The 18,617-nt window shown below is 48.5% G+C and overlaps 1 protein-coding gene and 1 pseudogene across 1 annotated transcript; one reads left to right on the top strand and one right to left on the bottom strand.

Moving 5' to 3' along the window:
- Window positions 1-1,207: 1,207 nt before the first annotated feature.
- On the bottom strand, window positions 1,208-3,115 carry LOC123106864 (uncharacterized). The gene is made up of 3 exons (XM_044528900.1): window positions 2,861-3,115; window positions 1,863-1,951; window positions 1,208-1,748 (listed from the first exon to the last, which is right to left on the bottom strand). Exons 2-3 carry the CDS (start codon window positions 1,907-1,909, stop codon window positions 1,613-1,615), a joined length of 183 nt encoding a protein of 60 aa, XP_044384835.1. The 5' UTR covers window positions 1,910-1,951; window positions 2,861-3,115; the 3' UTR covers window positions 1,208-1,612.
- A 1,024-nt stretch (window positions 3,116-4,139) lies between these two features.
- Window positions 4,140-4,278, top strand: LOC123109277 (uncharacterized; annotated as a pseudogene).
- The last annotated feature ends 14,339 nt before the right edge of the window (window positions 4,279-18,617 follow it).

Below are 18,617 nucleotides of genomic sequence, written 5' to 3'. Positions count from 1 at the left end.
CCATGCAGAAACACATGTCTCTACTCCGAGGATGCTTGCATATGGTACAACCGAAGACGCCGTTGGTGAGGTCGTCCGGATGGGGAGAGGGCACATACATTGAGGCCATGGTGTAATTTTTCTACACCATGGTGAAGGTGTTTGCCTGTTTGGACCGGAATGCTTGAGAGACCCAAATGCTGAGGATATATAGAAGTTATTGGCAATTGGAGAGTAAGAGGTTTCCCAGTATGCTCGGTTCAATCCATTGTGTGCATTAGCAATGAAAGAACTGCCTCACATTTTTGCGCAGGCAATGGTCACACCAAAAAGGCCATCATCATACTTAAAACAATGACATCAAATGACTTGTGGATTTGCCTTTTCTTTGTCATGCAAAGTTCTGACGACGACATCAGTGTGCTTCAGGGATCTCCGTTGTGCAAGAGACTTTGTGATGGCGATGCTCCGGCGTGCGAGTACACCGTCCACAGGCACAACTACACCATGGCGCTGATGCTATCTATCATCAGTGTGAGGCGTATGTGAAGACTAAACCCGATCCCCAAGGTAACAAATGCAAGCTCCTTGCACAAATGCAACAAACTGCTAGGAATGATGTATACAGGGCATTTGGAGTTCTGCAAGCTCGTTTGGGTATTGTTCGTGGAGGTGCTAAGATGTGGGATCCAGAGACATTGTGGCAAGTGATGACATGTTGTGTAATCTTGCATAACATGATTATGAAGGATGAGGGCGATGGGTTGCCCGCACACATGATTTTGAGAAGCCCGGAAATACATGTCCTGTGTAATCTTGCATAACATGATTATGAAGGATGAGGGCGATGGATTGCCCGCACCCATGATTTTGAGAAGCCCGGAAGTACATGTCTGACTCCCAGAGAAAAATGCAACACATGTTGTGAACTTCCTAGAGATGCATCGACAACATGGAGATACCCATGTGCACGTGCAACTACTCATTGGTCTTACGGAGCATATGTGGATCCACACTGAAAATCATCCAACTTTTGAACTATGCACTCGAATATTTTTACGTTTGAACGTAATGGCCGCTTAGTTTTTCCTCTCTTAATAGATGATAATGATGATGATAAGCTGACTCAGACGTATTCCAGAAAAATAGTTGGAACGAAATGGAAAATACCCTAGGGCGAAAGCACACATGTGAATCAATCAATTATTCTCTGGTTCGGACTACAACATCCGAGTGGCAAGACAGCTTACTCATTTTCAACAAACGGAATTCAACTGTGATATAAACAGGTGCAAACTGCTCCCTGAACCACTTGACCGCCTTCTTTTACAGAGATGTTCAGCAGTCCTTTCCAGGCTAAACCAATTTACTAAGAACCTCAGATGTTAGAGGAACAATTTAGGAAACTCAAAACAACGTGTACTTTCACTGATAATAGATCATGGAAGGATATCACCATCAATTGCATGGGTCCACTGACAGAGAAAACATACCAACTACACCAAGGCCAACAATTGCAACCACGACACACTTTCATTTTCAGTGTTGGTGCTGCACCAAGTCATGATGCAGAGAGTTACTTCGATTTACCAAAAGAACCAGTGGCAAGATTTCTCTCCAAATTCCAGTTCCTTCACCAGTTCTGGACTGCGCTCCTTACTGTGCCTTTCGCCTCGCGGATCTCTGCATCAGTGAATTTATGCTCCACGATTCCTGTTGGACCTGGCTGCAGAACATTGATTACAGTCTCAACATCTCGCTCCACCTGACTGTGCATGATCATCAAGAAATCAAATTAAAACAGATATGACATTCCACGATAATCTGGGATATTTGCGATATAGCACAAACTTGCTCAAATTTTAAAGGTGGGATGCAAGTACCTAACAAACTGGGGCAACCTTTGAGGTAACAGTCTCAGGAAGGACATCACGACAAAAATCCTTGCCTTGATTCAGATTGTTTCCTGCCACTAAAAATGGCCACAGTTCACAGGAAGAAGAAAGATTACATGACTAGTTTTAGCCTAACGTGATGCAATGAAAACACATTGAAGCCGATGAGAGTACACCATCGCACCCTAGATTTTTCTTATCTGAATCTATCAAGGGTTTGTCCTTGGACATGTCAACTACAAGGTTTGTTTGCAAGTTGCAGTAAGTGTTCGATCCGATTCTAACACAAACTTATCAAACAAAATAAGTTGTCATCAATCGAACAGCCATACTATATGAAAGATAATTGTGAATGGATCATAGTAGTAATTGAACTTAAAAGTGTGCTGTCAGGCCACCTTCCATGTTCTTCTTTAACATGATAAAGACAGCTAGTACCTTAGTAGCCTAGCACAGTATCCTAACATCTGAAATGCCTGCAATTAGGAAATAGATGCATCGACACCTGACATAGTCCCGGGAACAAAAAACAAAATCCCGTGGTGCCAGCTCAAACGAACAATGGGGGAATGGCTTGAGGGGCATGTGGATGTGGGTTCGGCTGAAGCCCCAAATTTTCTTTAAATATAAACTACTCCATGGGAATTGCACCGAGATACATGGGAATCGGAGGGCATTCCTGCCATCGTATGATGAGCCAGAAAGATTGGGGTCAGCTGAGAAGCCTGAGATATATTGCAGAAGAAGGATATTCTAGTCGGGGTTCCATTGTAAAGCGATCCACGCAAGATGGGTCTTATGGTCTAGAGAGAAGGGAAAAAAACTAGGCCTTCACCATCCCAAATCCCACGCCGCGCGGCTCACCGCATCTCCGCCCCCTCATCGCCGCTGACCTCCAGCATCTAGCCGTCATTTTCCACTTCTCCCGACACAAGAACAAGTTCCGCCATGCATAGGAGGAAACAAGGAGCGATAGGGATCGCTACCTGTGCCGTTCCCGGAGTGGAGAGCGGATGGGGGGATGGCCGTGCGCCAGGAAAGGAAGCCGCGCCTCGATCGCCGGCCGCCGTTTCGCTGGACTGGAGGTGCGGAGGCAGGGAGCGGCGCTCCAGATGCTATTTCGATTTTTTATTTTTCTGACATCATCCAGATGTTATTTCGATGGGGGCAAATCGGCTTTGTGATGTAACTGAGGCTCAAGAAAGTAAAATGTTGTACTAAATGATACTCCCTCCCTAAAGAAATACAAACTAGCGTTTATATTCTTTCACGGAGCGAGTACGTAGTTTTTTTAATCTTAAAAAAGAAAAAATAATTGGGTCTCAAAACCCCTTTTGTATTGCCTACTAAGCAAACCACTTGATGGGACTCAAAACCTTTTTGTACAGTGTGTTAGATATATAGATAGAGATATATGTGTTGTATTCAAACTTCTATCTCTTCTCCCTCTCGTGTAATCTTCTATCTCTCTCGTGTAATTCTGAAGAGTCCTAGCGACCTCCCAAACTTGTATCCCACGTTAATCTCTCAATGTATACAGCGGTCCGAGATCAAAGAGTTCAACGCTTCCTCCAATCTTTACATGATCATCAGAGCCTATCCTCATCGCATCTAGCAACCTAAGAGAAAGCCATTAGCCCGAGAGGAAACCAACCTAGCTGTTGTATTCGATGTAGATCAAAGCCACGGCAGGAACCGATGCATCCATCGCCGCCTCTACCGTCTCCACCCTCACCACATCCACCATGAGCGCCCTGACTACCCAGTTCACCGGTTCCTCCTACGCATCTTCTTCCACCTCCAGCAACGGCGCTAGCTCCCTCGGGTTGCCTCCGTTAGAGAAGCTAACGAGGACGAATTTTCTTCTCTGGAAAGCCATCGTGATACCCCCAGATCAAGGGGGCCTAGATGGAGCACTTCCTGGATGTCGCAAACAAGGCGCCCCCTGCCACCATCACCATCACCAAGGATGGGAAGGAAGAGCAGGTCTTCAACTATGCCAGGACGATCTGGTACGCCCAGCGGCAACATGTACAAGGTTACCTTATGGGATCTCTATCACGTGAGGTTCTTCCATAGGTCGTAACTCTCCAGACGCCGACCGAGGTGTGGAGCGCCATCCACGCATTCTTCGCTGCGCAAACACAGTCGCAGCTCGTCAATACTCGTATCGCCCTTGCTAATCTTCAGAAGGGCAACATGGGGATGCCAGAGTACCTCGCCAAGATCAAAGCCCTGACGGACAAGATCGCCTGCACCGGATCTCCGCTCGGCGATGGTGAGATCGTCTCCTTCGTTCTGAAGGGCCTGGACATGGAGTATAACTCGGTTGTCTCGGCCCTCTCTGCCCGCGTCGAGCCTGTCACCATCGTCGAGCTCTACAACCAGCTTCTTAGTTTTGAAGCCCGCATCAATTGCTGCAACAAGGAAATCTACGTCAATCTTCGGTAAAAGCCTTGACTCGTGGCCATGGCTATGGTGGCCGAGGTCATGGTCACCAAGGCCAACAAGGGCGGGGCCGAGGCAGCAACAGCAACAACAGACGTGGACGCTCCAACAACAACAATGGTGTATGCCCCTTCAACAACAACAATGGCGGCCGATCTGGTGGACGGCCTCGACCCCGATGCCAGCTCTGCAAGAAACCTGGTCATGAAGTGCTTGAGTGTTGGCATAGGTACGATGAGGACCATGTGCCTGAAGAGCGCCATGTCCTTGTTGCCTTGAGAGAACAAGCAGGAGAAGGAGAGACCATGTGGTGCGCTGACTCTGGAGCAACCGATCACATCACGGGGGAGCTTGAAAAGCTTGCAACTCGTGAAAGATACTACGTCAACGATCAAGTGAATACTGCTGCAACCGGTGGAGGTATGGACATACATCATATTGGTCGTGCTTTCATTAATTCCCCTACCTCTAAACATGATCTTGTTCTTGAAGATGTCCTTCATGTTCCTCAAGCTAACAAAAATCTTGCATCTATGTCTCGTTTATCAGCTGATAATAATGTCTTCTTTGAAACTCATCCAATTTTTTTTCATCAAGGAACGGGCAACGAGGGAACTTCTTCATCACGGTAGATGCATCGGTGGTCTCTATCCCATTACATCAAGGTTTTTTAGTCGCAAGCATCATCATCAAGTCTACTCTGTCATCAAGCCCTCCTTGGCAAGATGGCATCAAAGATTAGGACATCTGTCTTCTGTTATAGTTGAGCAAGTAGTTAATAAAGACAATCTTCCATTGTCAAGTAGAGAAAATAGCGAGTTCGTTTGTGAAGCTTGTCAATGTGCCAAGAGTCACCAACTTCCCTATCTGAAGTCTAGTAGTGTTTCTCATGCTCCTTTAGAGCTTATATTTAGTGATGTATGGGGTCATGCAAGAGATTCTTTTGGAAGAAAGAAATATTATGTTAGCTTCATTGATGATTATAGCAAGTTTACTTGGATATATCTCCTTAAACACAAATCTGAAGTTTTTGCTGTCTTTCAAGAATTCCAAAATCTTGTTGAACGTCAATTTGACAGAAAAATCCTTGCAGTCCAAAGTGATTGGGGAGGGGAGTATGAGAAACTCAACTCCTTCTTTCGAAGTATAGGCATTGAACATCATGTCTCTTGTCCTCATGCCCATCAACAGAATGGTTCTACCGAGCGCAAACACCGTCACATTGTCAAAGTAGGGTTATCTCCACCTGCTCATGCTTCTATGCCTCTCAAATATTGGGATGAGGCTTTTATTGCTGCCACATATCTTATCAATCGTCTCCCTAGCAAAGTCATTAGTAATTCAACTCCTCTAGAGCGTCTGTATCATCAAAAACCAGATTACAACTCCCAAAAAATATTTGGGTGTGCTTGTTATGCCAATCTTCGACCATACAATCGTCACAAACTCGAGTTTCGGTCAACTCAGTGTGTTTTCATTGGCTATAGTAATCTTCACAAAGGCTACAAGTGTCTTGAAGTTTCCACGGGACGAGTCTATATCTCTCGTGATGTTGTTTTTGATGAAACTCTTTTTCCGTTTGCTCAACTTCATCCCAATGCAGGCGCTCTTCTTCATGCAGAAATCTCGCTTCTCTCTGATCCTTTGACTTCTCCTGATCATGGGGGTGAATTAATTGACACTGATCATGAGATAAGTCCAACAGAAAAAAATTCGGATGAAAACAGTGCATCTAATGACAACAATATAGTTTCCATGCATGATTTTATGTGTGCTGTCGGGGGTTTGGTGCGACATATGCCAACGGGTGGCTTATCATGATGGGGGCGAGTAGAACGTCGCCGGTGCCTGGAAACGGGATGAGGCGAAGACATGCACGCCGGCGAATCTTACCCAGCTTCGGGGCTCTCCGGGGAGATAATACCCCTACTGCTGCTCTGCGGGGTCTCCGCATGATCACTATGGCAAAGTGCTTACACGGTTGCTCCTTGAGCTGTTTTCTGGTGGTAGGAGAGGGCAAGGCTAGCTCTCTCCCTTCTATATGATCTGGTCTAGAGCTAATGGGTTCCCACCCTTTGCATGGGTTCCCTAGGGGGTTTATATAGGCCTACCCCCCAGGGGTACAATGGTAATCCGGCTGGGCACGGGCCCAGCCGTCAGTGTCTCTGGCCTCCGTCTTCTCTGCTGACCGCTGGGGCCCGCCGACTGGCCGGGTACGGAGCCGACAGGCCGTGTCCGCCATGGGCGGGTCTTGTCGGCTGCTGATTACTGTAGCCATACTTCTGATGACGCGGGCTTGACCATGAGGTCGTGGCAACAGCCCCGCCGCGTGGCGGGCGATCACTGTTGCCACTCCCCATATCATCTTGATTAATGGCGCGTGGGCCCTGGGGGAGGGCTCGGCCGACTCCCCCGGGCCGACTCCCGATGGGTCCGACTGGTGGTTCTCCCGCCGTCTCCCAAGGTCTCACTGACTGGTGGGCCCTGCGGCCTCCAGGCCGTACAGACAAACCGTCGTGGGTGCAGGATTCGGCCCTGCGGTGCTGATGTCAGGGCCGGCATGGCAACAGTGCCACGCCGCACGGAGATCTTCTGGGGTACGGTGTGTTGTGGCCATGCCTGCCCTTGGTGAGGGGCGGGGGTGGGCTTTGCTGTAGCCACGCCCCTGCCCTGTCCCCTTTGATGAGGCCATGGGGTTTGTTGGAGTCACAGACCGACTCCCCAAAGCCAGCTTCTCTGGAAGTCGTCCCTGGGACTCGGCCGTGAGCGGGCAGTCGGCCGCCTTGCCGTCGACTCCTCAGGAGGCGGCTCTTCGTCCTGGGGTCTTGAGGGGCGCAGCCTGCCCCGATGTCTTGAAAGGTTATGGGACTTGGCTTGGCCTACCTGTGGCCCATTACTCCGACAGTAGTCCTCGAAGCTGGTGAGGCACCGCGGACGATCGGCCGAGAAGCCTCAGCAGTTTCTCTTTCCGGGTGCTCAACACATGGTATTTGATTGACTTCTGCCGGGCTGACTAGAAGTAGTTGGACTTGCTCAACTCGGACTCACTCAATTCTGACTCGCTCAGTATTTCGAACGTCGCAGCGGGATTTAACTGGCGTGCTAGCTAAGCCTCCAGGCCGCCACCCGTTTTTGGCCTGTCACGCGAGGGCACGTGGCTAGGCCGTCCTGCCAGCCTACGCGCGCGACGGGACATGCCCATAGGCGGGGCCCGCCACTACCGCGCCTCGGCGCCCGAGCCGATTCGCTGCGGCCCCGGTGGACGGTTGGGATTCCCGTGGAGTTACTGCGTGCAGTAACTTTATCGTGGATCGTGCGGGTCGTGGGGTTGTGGGCGCAGTAAATCCCCACGTCCTTCCCCTCGGCTTCGCAGCCCACGAGGCTATAAGTAGGGGGAATAGGGGGGCATGCGCGCCCCTCCTTCCCACTACTCCTTGTTCTCTTCCTCCTTGCTGCTCCTCGCTCTCCTCCTTCCTCTTCTCTTCTTCGCTCCGCTGCACGCCCAAGCTCCGGCGAAAGCTGCGGCGATAGCTCGCAATGAGTTCTTCCTCCGCCACCGTGCCTCCCCCAGTGCGCTCTGGCACCTGGGACGGCTCCGAAGTTCATGAAGACCACATTGAGTTCCTCCGCCGGACCCGTCGGCTTCCTGGCGAGGATCGCGTGCAGGTGCGTCTTGCGCCGAAGGGGGAGATTTCCCCCGCACCGCAGGAGGGCCGTCGGGTCAGTGCTTTGACTGTTAACTCTGATGAGTGGGGCCGCGCTGACTGTATCGCCCATTGGACCTGATGAGTGGGGTCGCGGCGGACAGTGCCGTGGTTAGCCCGTTGGGCCGTGGTTAGACTTGGGTCATGCACGCGCCACAACGACAGAAGCCTGTTATGCATGCACGACATGTCCAGCTACCCTTCATGCATACACGTAGCTAGCCTACCTGCATGCGCCGCTGCCGGCTGCCATGATGCGTTGACTGGCCTCTTTTTCACGGGAGCCGCCACGGACGCTGACCGGCCTCATTTTCACGCGAGCCGCCATGGACGCAGGGACGGTTGCTACCGCTGGTTCGTATCATCTCCCACACGTGTCTCCTCAATGTGGAGCATTATTTCACACTTTTCGATCCACTCGCATCTATTCAACGTGGCAATTAAAACCTGTTGGCAATTAAAGTGGCATATCGATCAACGCGGCTCGTTTGAATGTAGCAAATCCAAAGCGCGGCCGGTGCCACTCGCCTTCCCTTCCCCTTTCCCTATTTAAACCACCACCCCTCCACCTATTCTCCACACATCCATTTGCGCCTCCCCTTCTCTTCGTCACCCAAACCAAGAGCACTCTCAAAGCGAGGCGAGGATGCAGTACAACGGCCCCACCTTCGAGCTCCCGCCGATAGTGCCGGAGAGACGGTATCCGGCCAACGTCGTCATGGAGAGGATGCTCCGCGTGTGGGCGTTCTCACGTTGGAGGGGTGCAAGGGGGTTTGCCGAGTGGTTCCTCCGTGCGGGCTTTGCCCACCTCTCGGTGGGCTCGCCGGTGATGTTTCGACTGGAGGAAGTGCGTCCAAACTCCAGGACTCCGCCGATAGGGCTCACCGTCACCTTCACCAATAGATTTGATGCGTACTACCTCCTCGGCAAGGTGTTTTGGTGTGGATGCGAATTCATCGCATTCACAACCCACAACATCTTCACAAACTTTGACTACATCTTCCCCACCCCGCGATGGTATGCACAGCCTCCCCTACTACATCGGCCAGGACGGCATGGAGAGGGAGCAGTGAAGAGAAGGCGCGGTGAAGATGGTGGTGAATTCCCGGTCTCGATCATGAGCTTGTCTTGCCCTAGGGTGTTAGGGCTTTTATCTTTTATATATTTCTATCTTAATTATGTCGTTGGTTGTACCGTGAACTTTTAATCTCTGTCGTGTTATCCCCTAAGAACTTTGTTATGCTTGCTACCCCTATTTGATATGTCGTCGGTTATCGATGTTTTTGCTTGCTATTTCTATCTTATTTTACTTGAGATAAATCGCTAGATGGATATGGTGCCGTACACGAGCCCTTCTGCTAAATCAATCAATGGTTGAGTATTCCTCAATGAAAACCAACAAGTTTTCGCCCATTTAGAGTAGGGTCAAGTTTTCGCCCATTTAGAGTAGGGCCAAGTTTTCGCACGCGCGGATAATAGAGTACTTGAAGTGTCAAAAAGGAAACTAAAGCTAGAAAAATGAGCCATTTTGATGTTGAAAAGAAGAAGAAAAGCTATTTTTTTGAATTGTTGGTGGCCCTATTTCGTATATTGTATGAACAAAAACAAGCTAATTTTTGAATAGTTTGTGGACTATGCTATGGTTTAGGGTACCCTATGTTTTATGTAATAAGTATGCTATGGTTGCTACTTTTTATGTTATGGATGTATGCTTGCTTCATGAGATATCGATCGATGGATATGGTGTCGTAGCCAAGCCGTAGACAAGCTCTCTAGATGGATATGGTGCCATAGCCGAGCGTAGACATGCTTCTAGATGGATATGCTGGCTAGTGGTGCCACCGGACTTTATTTTAGACGTAGTTTCAGATGGATATCATGATCTACATAATTAAGTCCGGACATGTTCTTAATAAAAAACAAAAACAAAAAATCGTGTATACAATATTTTTCTTGCAACAAAAACTTGTTTATAATACCCGCATGTGAAAAAATGGAAGTGTTGTGCCGTAGGCTATATACAGAAGGAAATTGCCATGATATGTACAAGTAAATTTGACATGTGCAAGTCCAACAATAAATCGATTTACCATCATGCACTATTTTTGTTCGGCATGGCAATAAATGGATTTACCATTGTAATAATCAAGGGAAAAACATAGCCAGCGCATGGGCCTTCGACACTCAACGCAATGAGACGGCCCAACCAGAGCTTAGTTTCAATTTGGGCCCTAGAACTATGTTTTTTTCTTCTGCGGTCAGTGTTGTCTGATGAAACTGAAGAAACTGAAAGTGTACAAAACTGAAGAAACTGGCGGGTACCCGAAACTAACATGATCCACAAATTAAGCAACACAGAGCATAGAGAACATGATCCACAAATTAAGCAACACAGAGCACAGAGCACATGATCCACAAATTTAAGCAAATCGTAGAGCACATGATCCACAAATTTAACCAAATCCTAGAGCACATGACACCACACTAATAACATCTCTAACGAGTGATGACCAGCAAGTAAGCAAATCCTAGAGAAACTACACAAAAATAAAAGGGATAAAATCCTAAAGCTATCAGATTCGCCTGCTTGTTCAATTGAATCATCTGCTTCAAGTTCTTGTTCATCTTCTTTATTTCCCCCTTCAGATCTGCATCCCAACTGTCAGAGCAGCACTTTCAGAGACCAAATTCGTTGTTGCTGACGGTAGATTGAGCTCTCGGGTTGGGGCCCCATTGAATTGAATCCGCTTAACGTAGTCATCCAACCATTCAAAATGTGTGCATTTCTACATGATCTGAATCAAAAAAATGAACCCTAAATCCCAGATCGAAAAAGAACTAAAAGCAAATCGAAAATGAAATGAGAGAAAAATCATGAGATCTAACCTACCCCTCTGGCTTGCTCTCGCATTTCACGAACTCGCGCCCATAGTTGCCATTCTTGAACTCCTTCGAAGTCAACCCTATTAGTGGCGCGCTGCGTGGGTAGTCAGGACATCGCTCCATAGGAAGTGGACCATACTGGGTCCACGAGGGGCAGGAGGCTGAAGTGGAGCTCGACATATCGCCCAAAGTCGCCGGAGAAGAAGAAGCAGAGGAGGAGTGGCTCCTCTCGTCGCTGCAGAATAATAGCACCAGAATAAAGGGGGTACCCGCAGAAAGGGGAGGCACAACCAACAAGTCTCATGGATCGCCTCTCACGGATCGCCCCACGATCCAACGATGTGGAGCTGTCCATGTGATCCAACGGCGCGGAGCCTGCTCGCAGCCTGCCCTCAGAATTACTTCTAGAAGACCACATCTGAGGGCTGTCGCTTGGCGCTAGGGTATGATCGGACGGCTGACGATCGGAGCTAGGGTTAGGCGAAACCCCGCGGGGTTTAGAGGGGTTTTGAGCTGGTCAATGGGGTTTCAAAGGCTTTGACTGAGCATAAATAATTAAAAAAAATGAAAAAAATATGAAACCTTCGCCGTTCGTCGTTTTATAGGACACACTAACGAGGAAAAATACTAAACTTGGTATACGTACATTTAGAAAAAAAACCTAGCTAGCACAATCGAGGTAAAATGAGCACCATTAATTAAAAAAAATCAAAAAATATAAAACCTGCGCACAATGTTGTCTTGTGTGACATGTTACCAACCAAAAATCATAAACTTTGTCTATGGACATTTTCATGAAAAAAACCTTCACATATATGAGCTATCATGTACAACGTTTCATAGAGACCAAGGAGAGGAGGTAGGGTTTCCCTTCGGTTTTTGAAAATTTTAAAAAAACCACCAAAGCTTGATTTCAAAGTGAATAAGAAGGATCTGAATTTAGTTTTCCATTTTCATATGGTAAACGTGTTTTTGATGGTTTTTCTATTAAAGTATATTTTTTGAAAAAAATGTAAAAATAGAAAGATTAATTCAATAAATAGTGATTCTCCGAATCTACGCTATATAGATTGATTTGGTGTTAATAAAAATATTTGGCTCATTTGGAGTAGGTCCAAAAAAACTTGATTACAAATGGGGCTGTTTACACTAGCTTGGGAGCTCATTTGGAGCACATTTCTCATGACTACAAGTTTTGTAGATGCAAAAGAGATTAGATTGATCACCTAACGTTTATAATAGTTCAGCAAACTGTGCAACTCACACCACAGGGGAATGGACTGAAGTGTTGGTTCAAATTCAAAGTTTGCCTAAAATTCAACGTTTCCCTCAGTAGTTCAAATTCAAAGTTTACATATAGAATTATTACACCTTACAAGTTTTCATAGTACTTCAAATTGACGACAGAATCCTTATTACAAATCTTTAAAGTTCAAAGTTTATGACTTGCATTCAAGTTCAAATTCAAATCTTTGCCTTGCTGCTTGTGTTCCGGGATGGGTTAACCGTCTTGCTTCTGGTTTCCCTGGCTGGGATATTTTGTGCTTTTGAAAGCTTTGTCTTGTTGCTTCTGATCTTCACTTCTGGTGGTGGCAGTTTTGTTGAGATTTGACTGATCGAGCAAGTGATGACCAATTGACGGTCATATGTGGGCTCACTAATCTTTAAAGGAACTTCAGACAAAATAACTTCCTCCTCTCTTATAGATTCAAAACCTTCGTAAGCCATGGTTTCAAATTCTGCATCAAATGATGGTTCGACCAAAGTTTCTTCCTCTCTAGCTCTTTTCTATCTTGTGCCTCTAATTATCCTAGAGCTGGGTCAAACAGAAATAAGCTTAGCCATCGATAAAAAGAGAACAAATGCAAAAAAATGGAAAGATTGCACACATACTGTCGGTGTCAAAACCGGTGGATCTCGGGTAGGGGGTCCCGAACTGTGCGTCTAGGCCGGATGGTAACAGGAGGCAAGGGTCACGAAGTTTTACCCAGGTTCGGGCCCGCTTGATGGAGGTAAAACCCTACGTCCTGCTTGATTAATATTGAAGATATGGGTGTTATAAGAGTAGATCTACCACGAGATCAGAGAGGCTAAACCCTAGAAGCTAGCCTACGGTATGATTGTATATTGTGATTGTTGTCCTACGGACTAAAACCCTTTGGTTTATATGGACACCGGAGAGGGTTAGGGTTACACAAGGTCGGTTACAAAGGAGGATATATCCATATACGTATTGCCTAGCTTGCCTTCCACGCCAAGTAGAGTCCCATCTGGACACGAGACAAAGTCTTCAATCTTGTATCTTCATAGTCTATCAGTCCGGCCAATGGAGATAGTCCGGCTATCCGGAGACCCCCTAATCCAGGACTCCCTCAGTAGCCCCCGAACTAGGCTTCAATGACGATGAGTCCGGCGCGCAGTTGTCTTTGGCATTGCAAGGCGGGTTCCTTCTCCAAATTCTGTGTACCTGTCGAAATAATGTCTGGTTCCTTGTGATGATTCATACTTCTTGGCTTCTACGCCCAATAATGGCCTCTTTCCACGTGTCGAGCGAATGCGAAGAGCCAGGGTGTTTTCACATTTACCCCCTAGCTATGTAAATGAGCCGCCTATTTAAAAAGACGAGGATTCAGATCCAAATCACATCATCCTCCCTTGCCGAGTCTTCATCGGAGCGTGCCCAACAGAGATCCATTCCACCATGGCCGATCGACGCAACTCCTCCTCTCGCACCCCTAGTTCCAAGCCTGGAGATTGGAAGAGATGTTCCATCCCGCACAACAAATTGGTGATGCTTCAGTCCAAGGGATTTCTTCCCCCAGCGTACCTGGTCCCGGTTCGAGCCGGGCTTGCCACCTATAATGGCGGAGAACAAGCGGAGAGCCGTCCCAATCCCTCCAAGGGAGAGCGGGTATGCCTTGTCCCTTATCCGGTAAGAGGGCTCGGATTCCCAATCCATCCGTTTCTCTGAGGGCTTCTGGAGTTCTATGGCCTCCAGCTACATAACCTTACGCCTGCCTCCCTACTGCACATCACGGGATTCGTAGCCCTTTGCGAGTTATTTTTGGGCTGTGAGGCTCATTTCGCTCTGTGGAAGAAGCTATTCTGCCTTGTGCCCCGTTCTAAGAAGGGATCAATATATCAAGTGGGCGGAGCCGAAGTGTGGCGTATCGCTGGGACCGGATACCTATCCGGGACCCCGAAGAAGACGTCCGAAGACTGGCCTTCAGAATGATTTTATATAGAAGATGTCCCCCTTCCGGACCCTATTCGGATCGGCCTTCCTGAGTTTGACAACGCCCCTTTGAAGAAGCGCCAGAACTGGCGTCCACGGAGCCCCCTAGAGGAAGACGACTGGGACATTCTTTATCTGATGAGCTGGATAAGCTTTTTAGCTCGATCCGGATTGACCATGATCAAGGTCATGGCTATATGCATTATGCGGGGGGTGCAGCCGCTCCAGTATAGAGGCCACCCCATGTGGGACTTCAACGGGGAGGATGACGCCACCCACCACGGCCGCAAAGGGCCGGGATCGGCTGCTGATCTAATAAAGATCTTGTCCACTTTGTACAAGGGAGAAGAGGAGGAATTCCTCCGTATCAACCCGCAGGGCGGATTTTCCATGTACAATCCTCCGAGCGGGTAAGCGGAGATTTTTCTCGCCCGTCCGTTTTGTATTCCCGTAGTTTAGGTATTCATGCTGGCGATTTTATCGCAGGAGCTGCGCCAGGCAGTAAAGGAGATAAACAGCCCTCCTCCATAGCCTGAGGACCCTGGACGGTCCCTTGACCCGGCCTCCCAGGAGGATTCGAACATATCCGTGGAGCTGATCGACGGTTTTTTTTACCAAGGGAGTAATGACAATACCTTGGTGGCCATTACGGCCGATTACCCTGGGCTAGTTCCAACCTCACAGGTGACTGAGACCAAAATCCCAGCACTTAAAAAGGGATCCGTCCTTGTGCTCTTTTTTTCATTGCCGTATAACAGCCGTGTCTTGCAGGGGAGGTCCTCGAGGCAGAAGGCCGAGCCTATGGCAACTAGCCAACAAGGGGCCGCTAGGCCAGGCAGGCTGAAAAGATCCGTAGTCCGGATTGAGGCACCAGTGCAGCGGTATAGCACGCCGTCTTTATTGCAAGACATTATTTACAGAGGCATATTAACGCCCATGCCTTCTTTTAAGGAGAAAGAGCGCTCGCCGGACTATACCCGGTGAGGCTACCAACCGTGCCTCCACAAGCCAGGCTCCAAGGCCGGACTCAGGGGTGGGAACGAGTACAAGGCGTGCACCGGGTGCTCCTTCGACAGAGGATACGAATAGACTGCCCGCCACCCCATCCGAGGTGGAAAGTGCCATGAACCATAGGCGTCGCCGGACTGTTCTTCGTGACGCTTGTTTCTCCCAAGAGGCTTTAGATGCCTTCAACTCGGGAGATGCGCACCTCCGTGCCGCTCAAAATGGTCTAGCCAGAGCCACGGAGCAGTATGTAAAAGACATACGGGTGAGATAATTTGATGATTATATATATCAGTAGCCCCTGAGACTTGAAACAGTTAGGATAACTGATTTAAGGATCATTTGTTATGTAGGTTCTTACAGAAAAGAATACTCAACTGTCCCAGGAGCTGGAAGAGTGCAAAGCCCAACTTCAGGCCGCACTGTCTGCCGTAGAGGAGCCCAAGGAGACCCCCACTGGTAACATATCCGTCAAATGATAAGTATCATATTAGAGTGCGGCTTTATATGCAAATCTGACGATAAAATTGCAGATGACGCTGGAGTGAATCTAGATAAGCATCAGCTCATACGCCAGCTGAAGGCTGGTGAGAGCGTGCTAACAAGGGTGAGGCAGGAGAAGAATGATCTCCAAGATGCCAACACCAAGCTGGGCGTGGAACTGAAAGATGTTCGTGCCCAACTGTCGGATTCTGTTAAGGAGAATCGGCGGCTTCGACGCGACATATTTAGTATGTGCTTGAACGAACTTTGAAAAAGAGTTCGGCGAGGAAGCTGGCTGACAGGGTTATGTCTGTAGGTATGCTGACAGGACGTCCTGCTGAGGAGATGCCTAGTTCAATGGGTGATCTTCTTCCCGAGCTCGCACAGTTGCACGAACGAGTTCGGCAGGTGATGCAAGGCGTTGCCCAGGCCTTGTGGCCGTCCGTCATTATACCCGAAGGCCTTGGAGAGCTTGCAGAAAAGCTGAAGGGAGCACGGCGGCGTTTTCGATTATGGAAGATATCGGCCTGCCGTCAGGGCACCAGGGAGGCTTGGGCAATGGTGAAGACACGGTACACGAAGGCTGACCCGAACCACATGGCCGAAGTTGGACCTGTGGGGCCTGACGGCAAGGAGATCCCTGTGAATTTAGTGTACAGCCAAGTAGAGTTGGCCGCAAAGTATTCCCAACAGGACTGTAGACTAGAAAGCCTATTGGAGGGCATTGAAGAGGAATTCAACCAGTCAAATTGACTATGTAATTGTAAAGTGACATATATGATGTCTTCTAGCCGGATTGTAGATCGTTTGTCGTGGCAGACCTTTTCGCTTCAACCTCGGGACTCGACAGTCTAGAGTGTATCTGAATATCCTCTCGGTTATATAAGAACCGGGGCATGCGTGGAGACCAGGCATAGGGGTCATTGGTGCTTTATCAGACAAGTGCCCAACTATTTATGTTATATTACATGGGTAGTAAGAAACATCTTCTAGAGAGAATAGTTCCGTTAAGGGTTCCTTTCCCTGGGTAGGCATGCCCTAAAGTGCATGTCCAGACTGCGACAAGAAGCGCAGTAAAAGCATCTCGGGGCAGATATGGTTAATAAATAAAAAGTCATCTTTTCTTCACCGACCGAATATTCTCTTAAGAACGCTAGCTTTCGGCTTCACCCAGTCCGAGGTACACGTCCGGCTGACCCGGCGGTAACAATCGCAGAGGTGCTCCCCTTATGCCCTAGCCGAATTAATGGGAATGTAGGGCATAAATACAAGAGCCAGGCAACCCAACTTGGCCAAAACTTAAGTCATATCGATGCATATAATGGTGAAAAAGGTACATGCGGAAGTATAACGCATGTGTTGGGCGTGATGCCCAGGTAAATAATTTAAGCTTCTGTGAAAGAAGCCCCCAGGTGTAGATAGTGCGGCTAGCGCCTCTGTAATGTACAAGTGAGGCACAAGGTGACCCGTGAAGGTCTAGAGGAATGAAAGAAAGAAAGGGAAACAAGATGGATGACGCATATGCAGAAAATGGACAAAGGGAGGGGACTAACATAAAGTCCAGTGCTAGGCATAGAATCTTCAGAGCCTGGCTGCGTTCCATGGGTTCGGCTCGAGTCGACTAGTCGATGCATCCCGCAGTCGGTACGCTCCGCCGGTCAGAACTTGGTCGATGATGAAGGGACCTTCCCATTTGGGCTCTAGCTTGTTCTTTTTCTTATCCGGCAGCCGGAGAACTAGTTCGCCAACGTTATAAGTTTTGGCTCGTACTTCTCTGCTTTGGTATCTGCTAGCTTGTTGCTGGTAAAATGCGGAACGGGCTTTGGCTACGTCGCGCTCTTCCTCCAAGGTGTCCAGACTATCCTACCGATCGAGCTCGGCTTCTCTTTCTTTGTACATGTGCACTCGAGGTGAGTCATGAATTATGTCGCAGGGCAGGACTGCCTCTGTGCCGTACACCATAAAAAATGGTGTGTATCCAGTACTATGATTTGGCGTGGTCCGTAGCCCCCAGAGTACGGAGTCGAGTTCCTCTACCCAGTGCGTGTCAGACTCTGTTAAGGAGCCCACTAGTCTGGGTTTAATGCCACTCATTATAAGATCATTTGCTCGTTCAAATTGACCGTTGGTTTTTGGGTGGTAGACTGAAGCATAATCGAGCTTGATGCCCATTTTGCTGCACCAGAGTTTTACCTCATCGACCATGAAGTTCGTGCCGTTATCAGTGATGATGCTGTGGGGGACGCCGTAGCAATGTACAACCCCGGATATGAAGTCTATCACCGGTCCGGATTCGGCTGTTTTAACGGGTTTGGCCTCTATCCATTTGGTGAATTTGTCCATCATGACCAATAAGTATTTTTTCTTGTGGGTTCCACCTTTAAGGGGTCCAACCATGTCAAGCCCCCAGACCGCAAAGGGCCATGTAATGGGGATTATTCGAAGGGCGGTGGGTGGCATATGGCTTTGATTTGCAAAGAGCTGGCAACCGGCGCAATGCTGGACTAAGTCCTGTGCGTCTGCCCGGGCCGTTGGCCAATAGAATCCTGTACGTAAGGCCTTGCTCACAAGAGCCCGGGCTGCAGCGTGGTGACCGCCGAGTCCGGCATGAATTTCTGCCAAAAGGTTCCGTCCCTCCTCTTCGGATATGCACCGTTGAAGGACTCCGGTAGTGCCTTTTTTGTATAATTCTCCCTCGTGGACCCTGTAGGCCTTTGATCGCTGCACTATGCAGCGTGCCTCATTTTGGTCCTCCGGGAGTTCCTGTCTAGTTAAGTAGGCCGGGAATGGTTCTGTCCACGGGGCAATGATGGCCATTATTTTGTGGGTTGATTGTGTTATTTCGGTGACAGAGCCTCTGATTGTGTCAGGGAGTTCGGTATCGGGAGTTTTGGCCGGGTCCGGACTGTTGTTACCGGTGTCCCCTTCCCATGCTACGGATGGCTTGAAAATCCTTTCCAGAAAAATGTTGGGAGGGACTGCGTC

The sequence above is a fragment of the Triticum aestivum genome, chromosome 5A, assembly GCF_018294505.1.
Source record: "Triticum aestivum cultivar Chinese Spring chromosome 5A, IWGSC CS RefSeq v2.1, whole genome shotgun sequence".
In the NCBI taxonomy this organism is placed as follows: domain Eukaryota; kingdom Viridiplantae; phylum Streptophyta; class Magnoliopsida; order Poales; family Poaceae; genus Triticum; species Triticum aestivum.
The sequence above is the reverse complement of the archived record's forward strand: the minus strand, read 5'-3'. Positions and strand labels throughout refer to the sequence as shown.

What these genes read in the sequence shown, in the direction of transcription:
- LOC123106864 (XM_044528900.1), bottom strand. Translation starts at nt 1,909, where the DNA reads ATGTCCTTCCTGAGACTGTTACCTCAAAGGTTGCCCCAGTTTGTTAG. An exon ending in AGGTTGCCCCAGTTTGTTAG is followed by an intron (nt 1,749 to 1,862) that starts GTACTTGCATCC and finishes GATCATGCACAG; the next exon opens with TCAGGTGGAGCGAGATGTTG.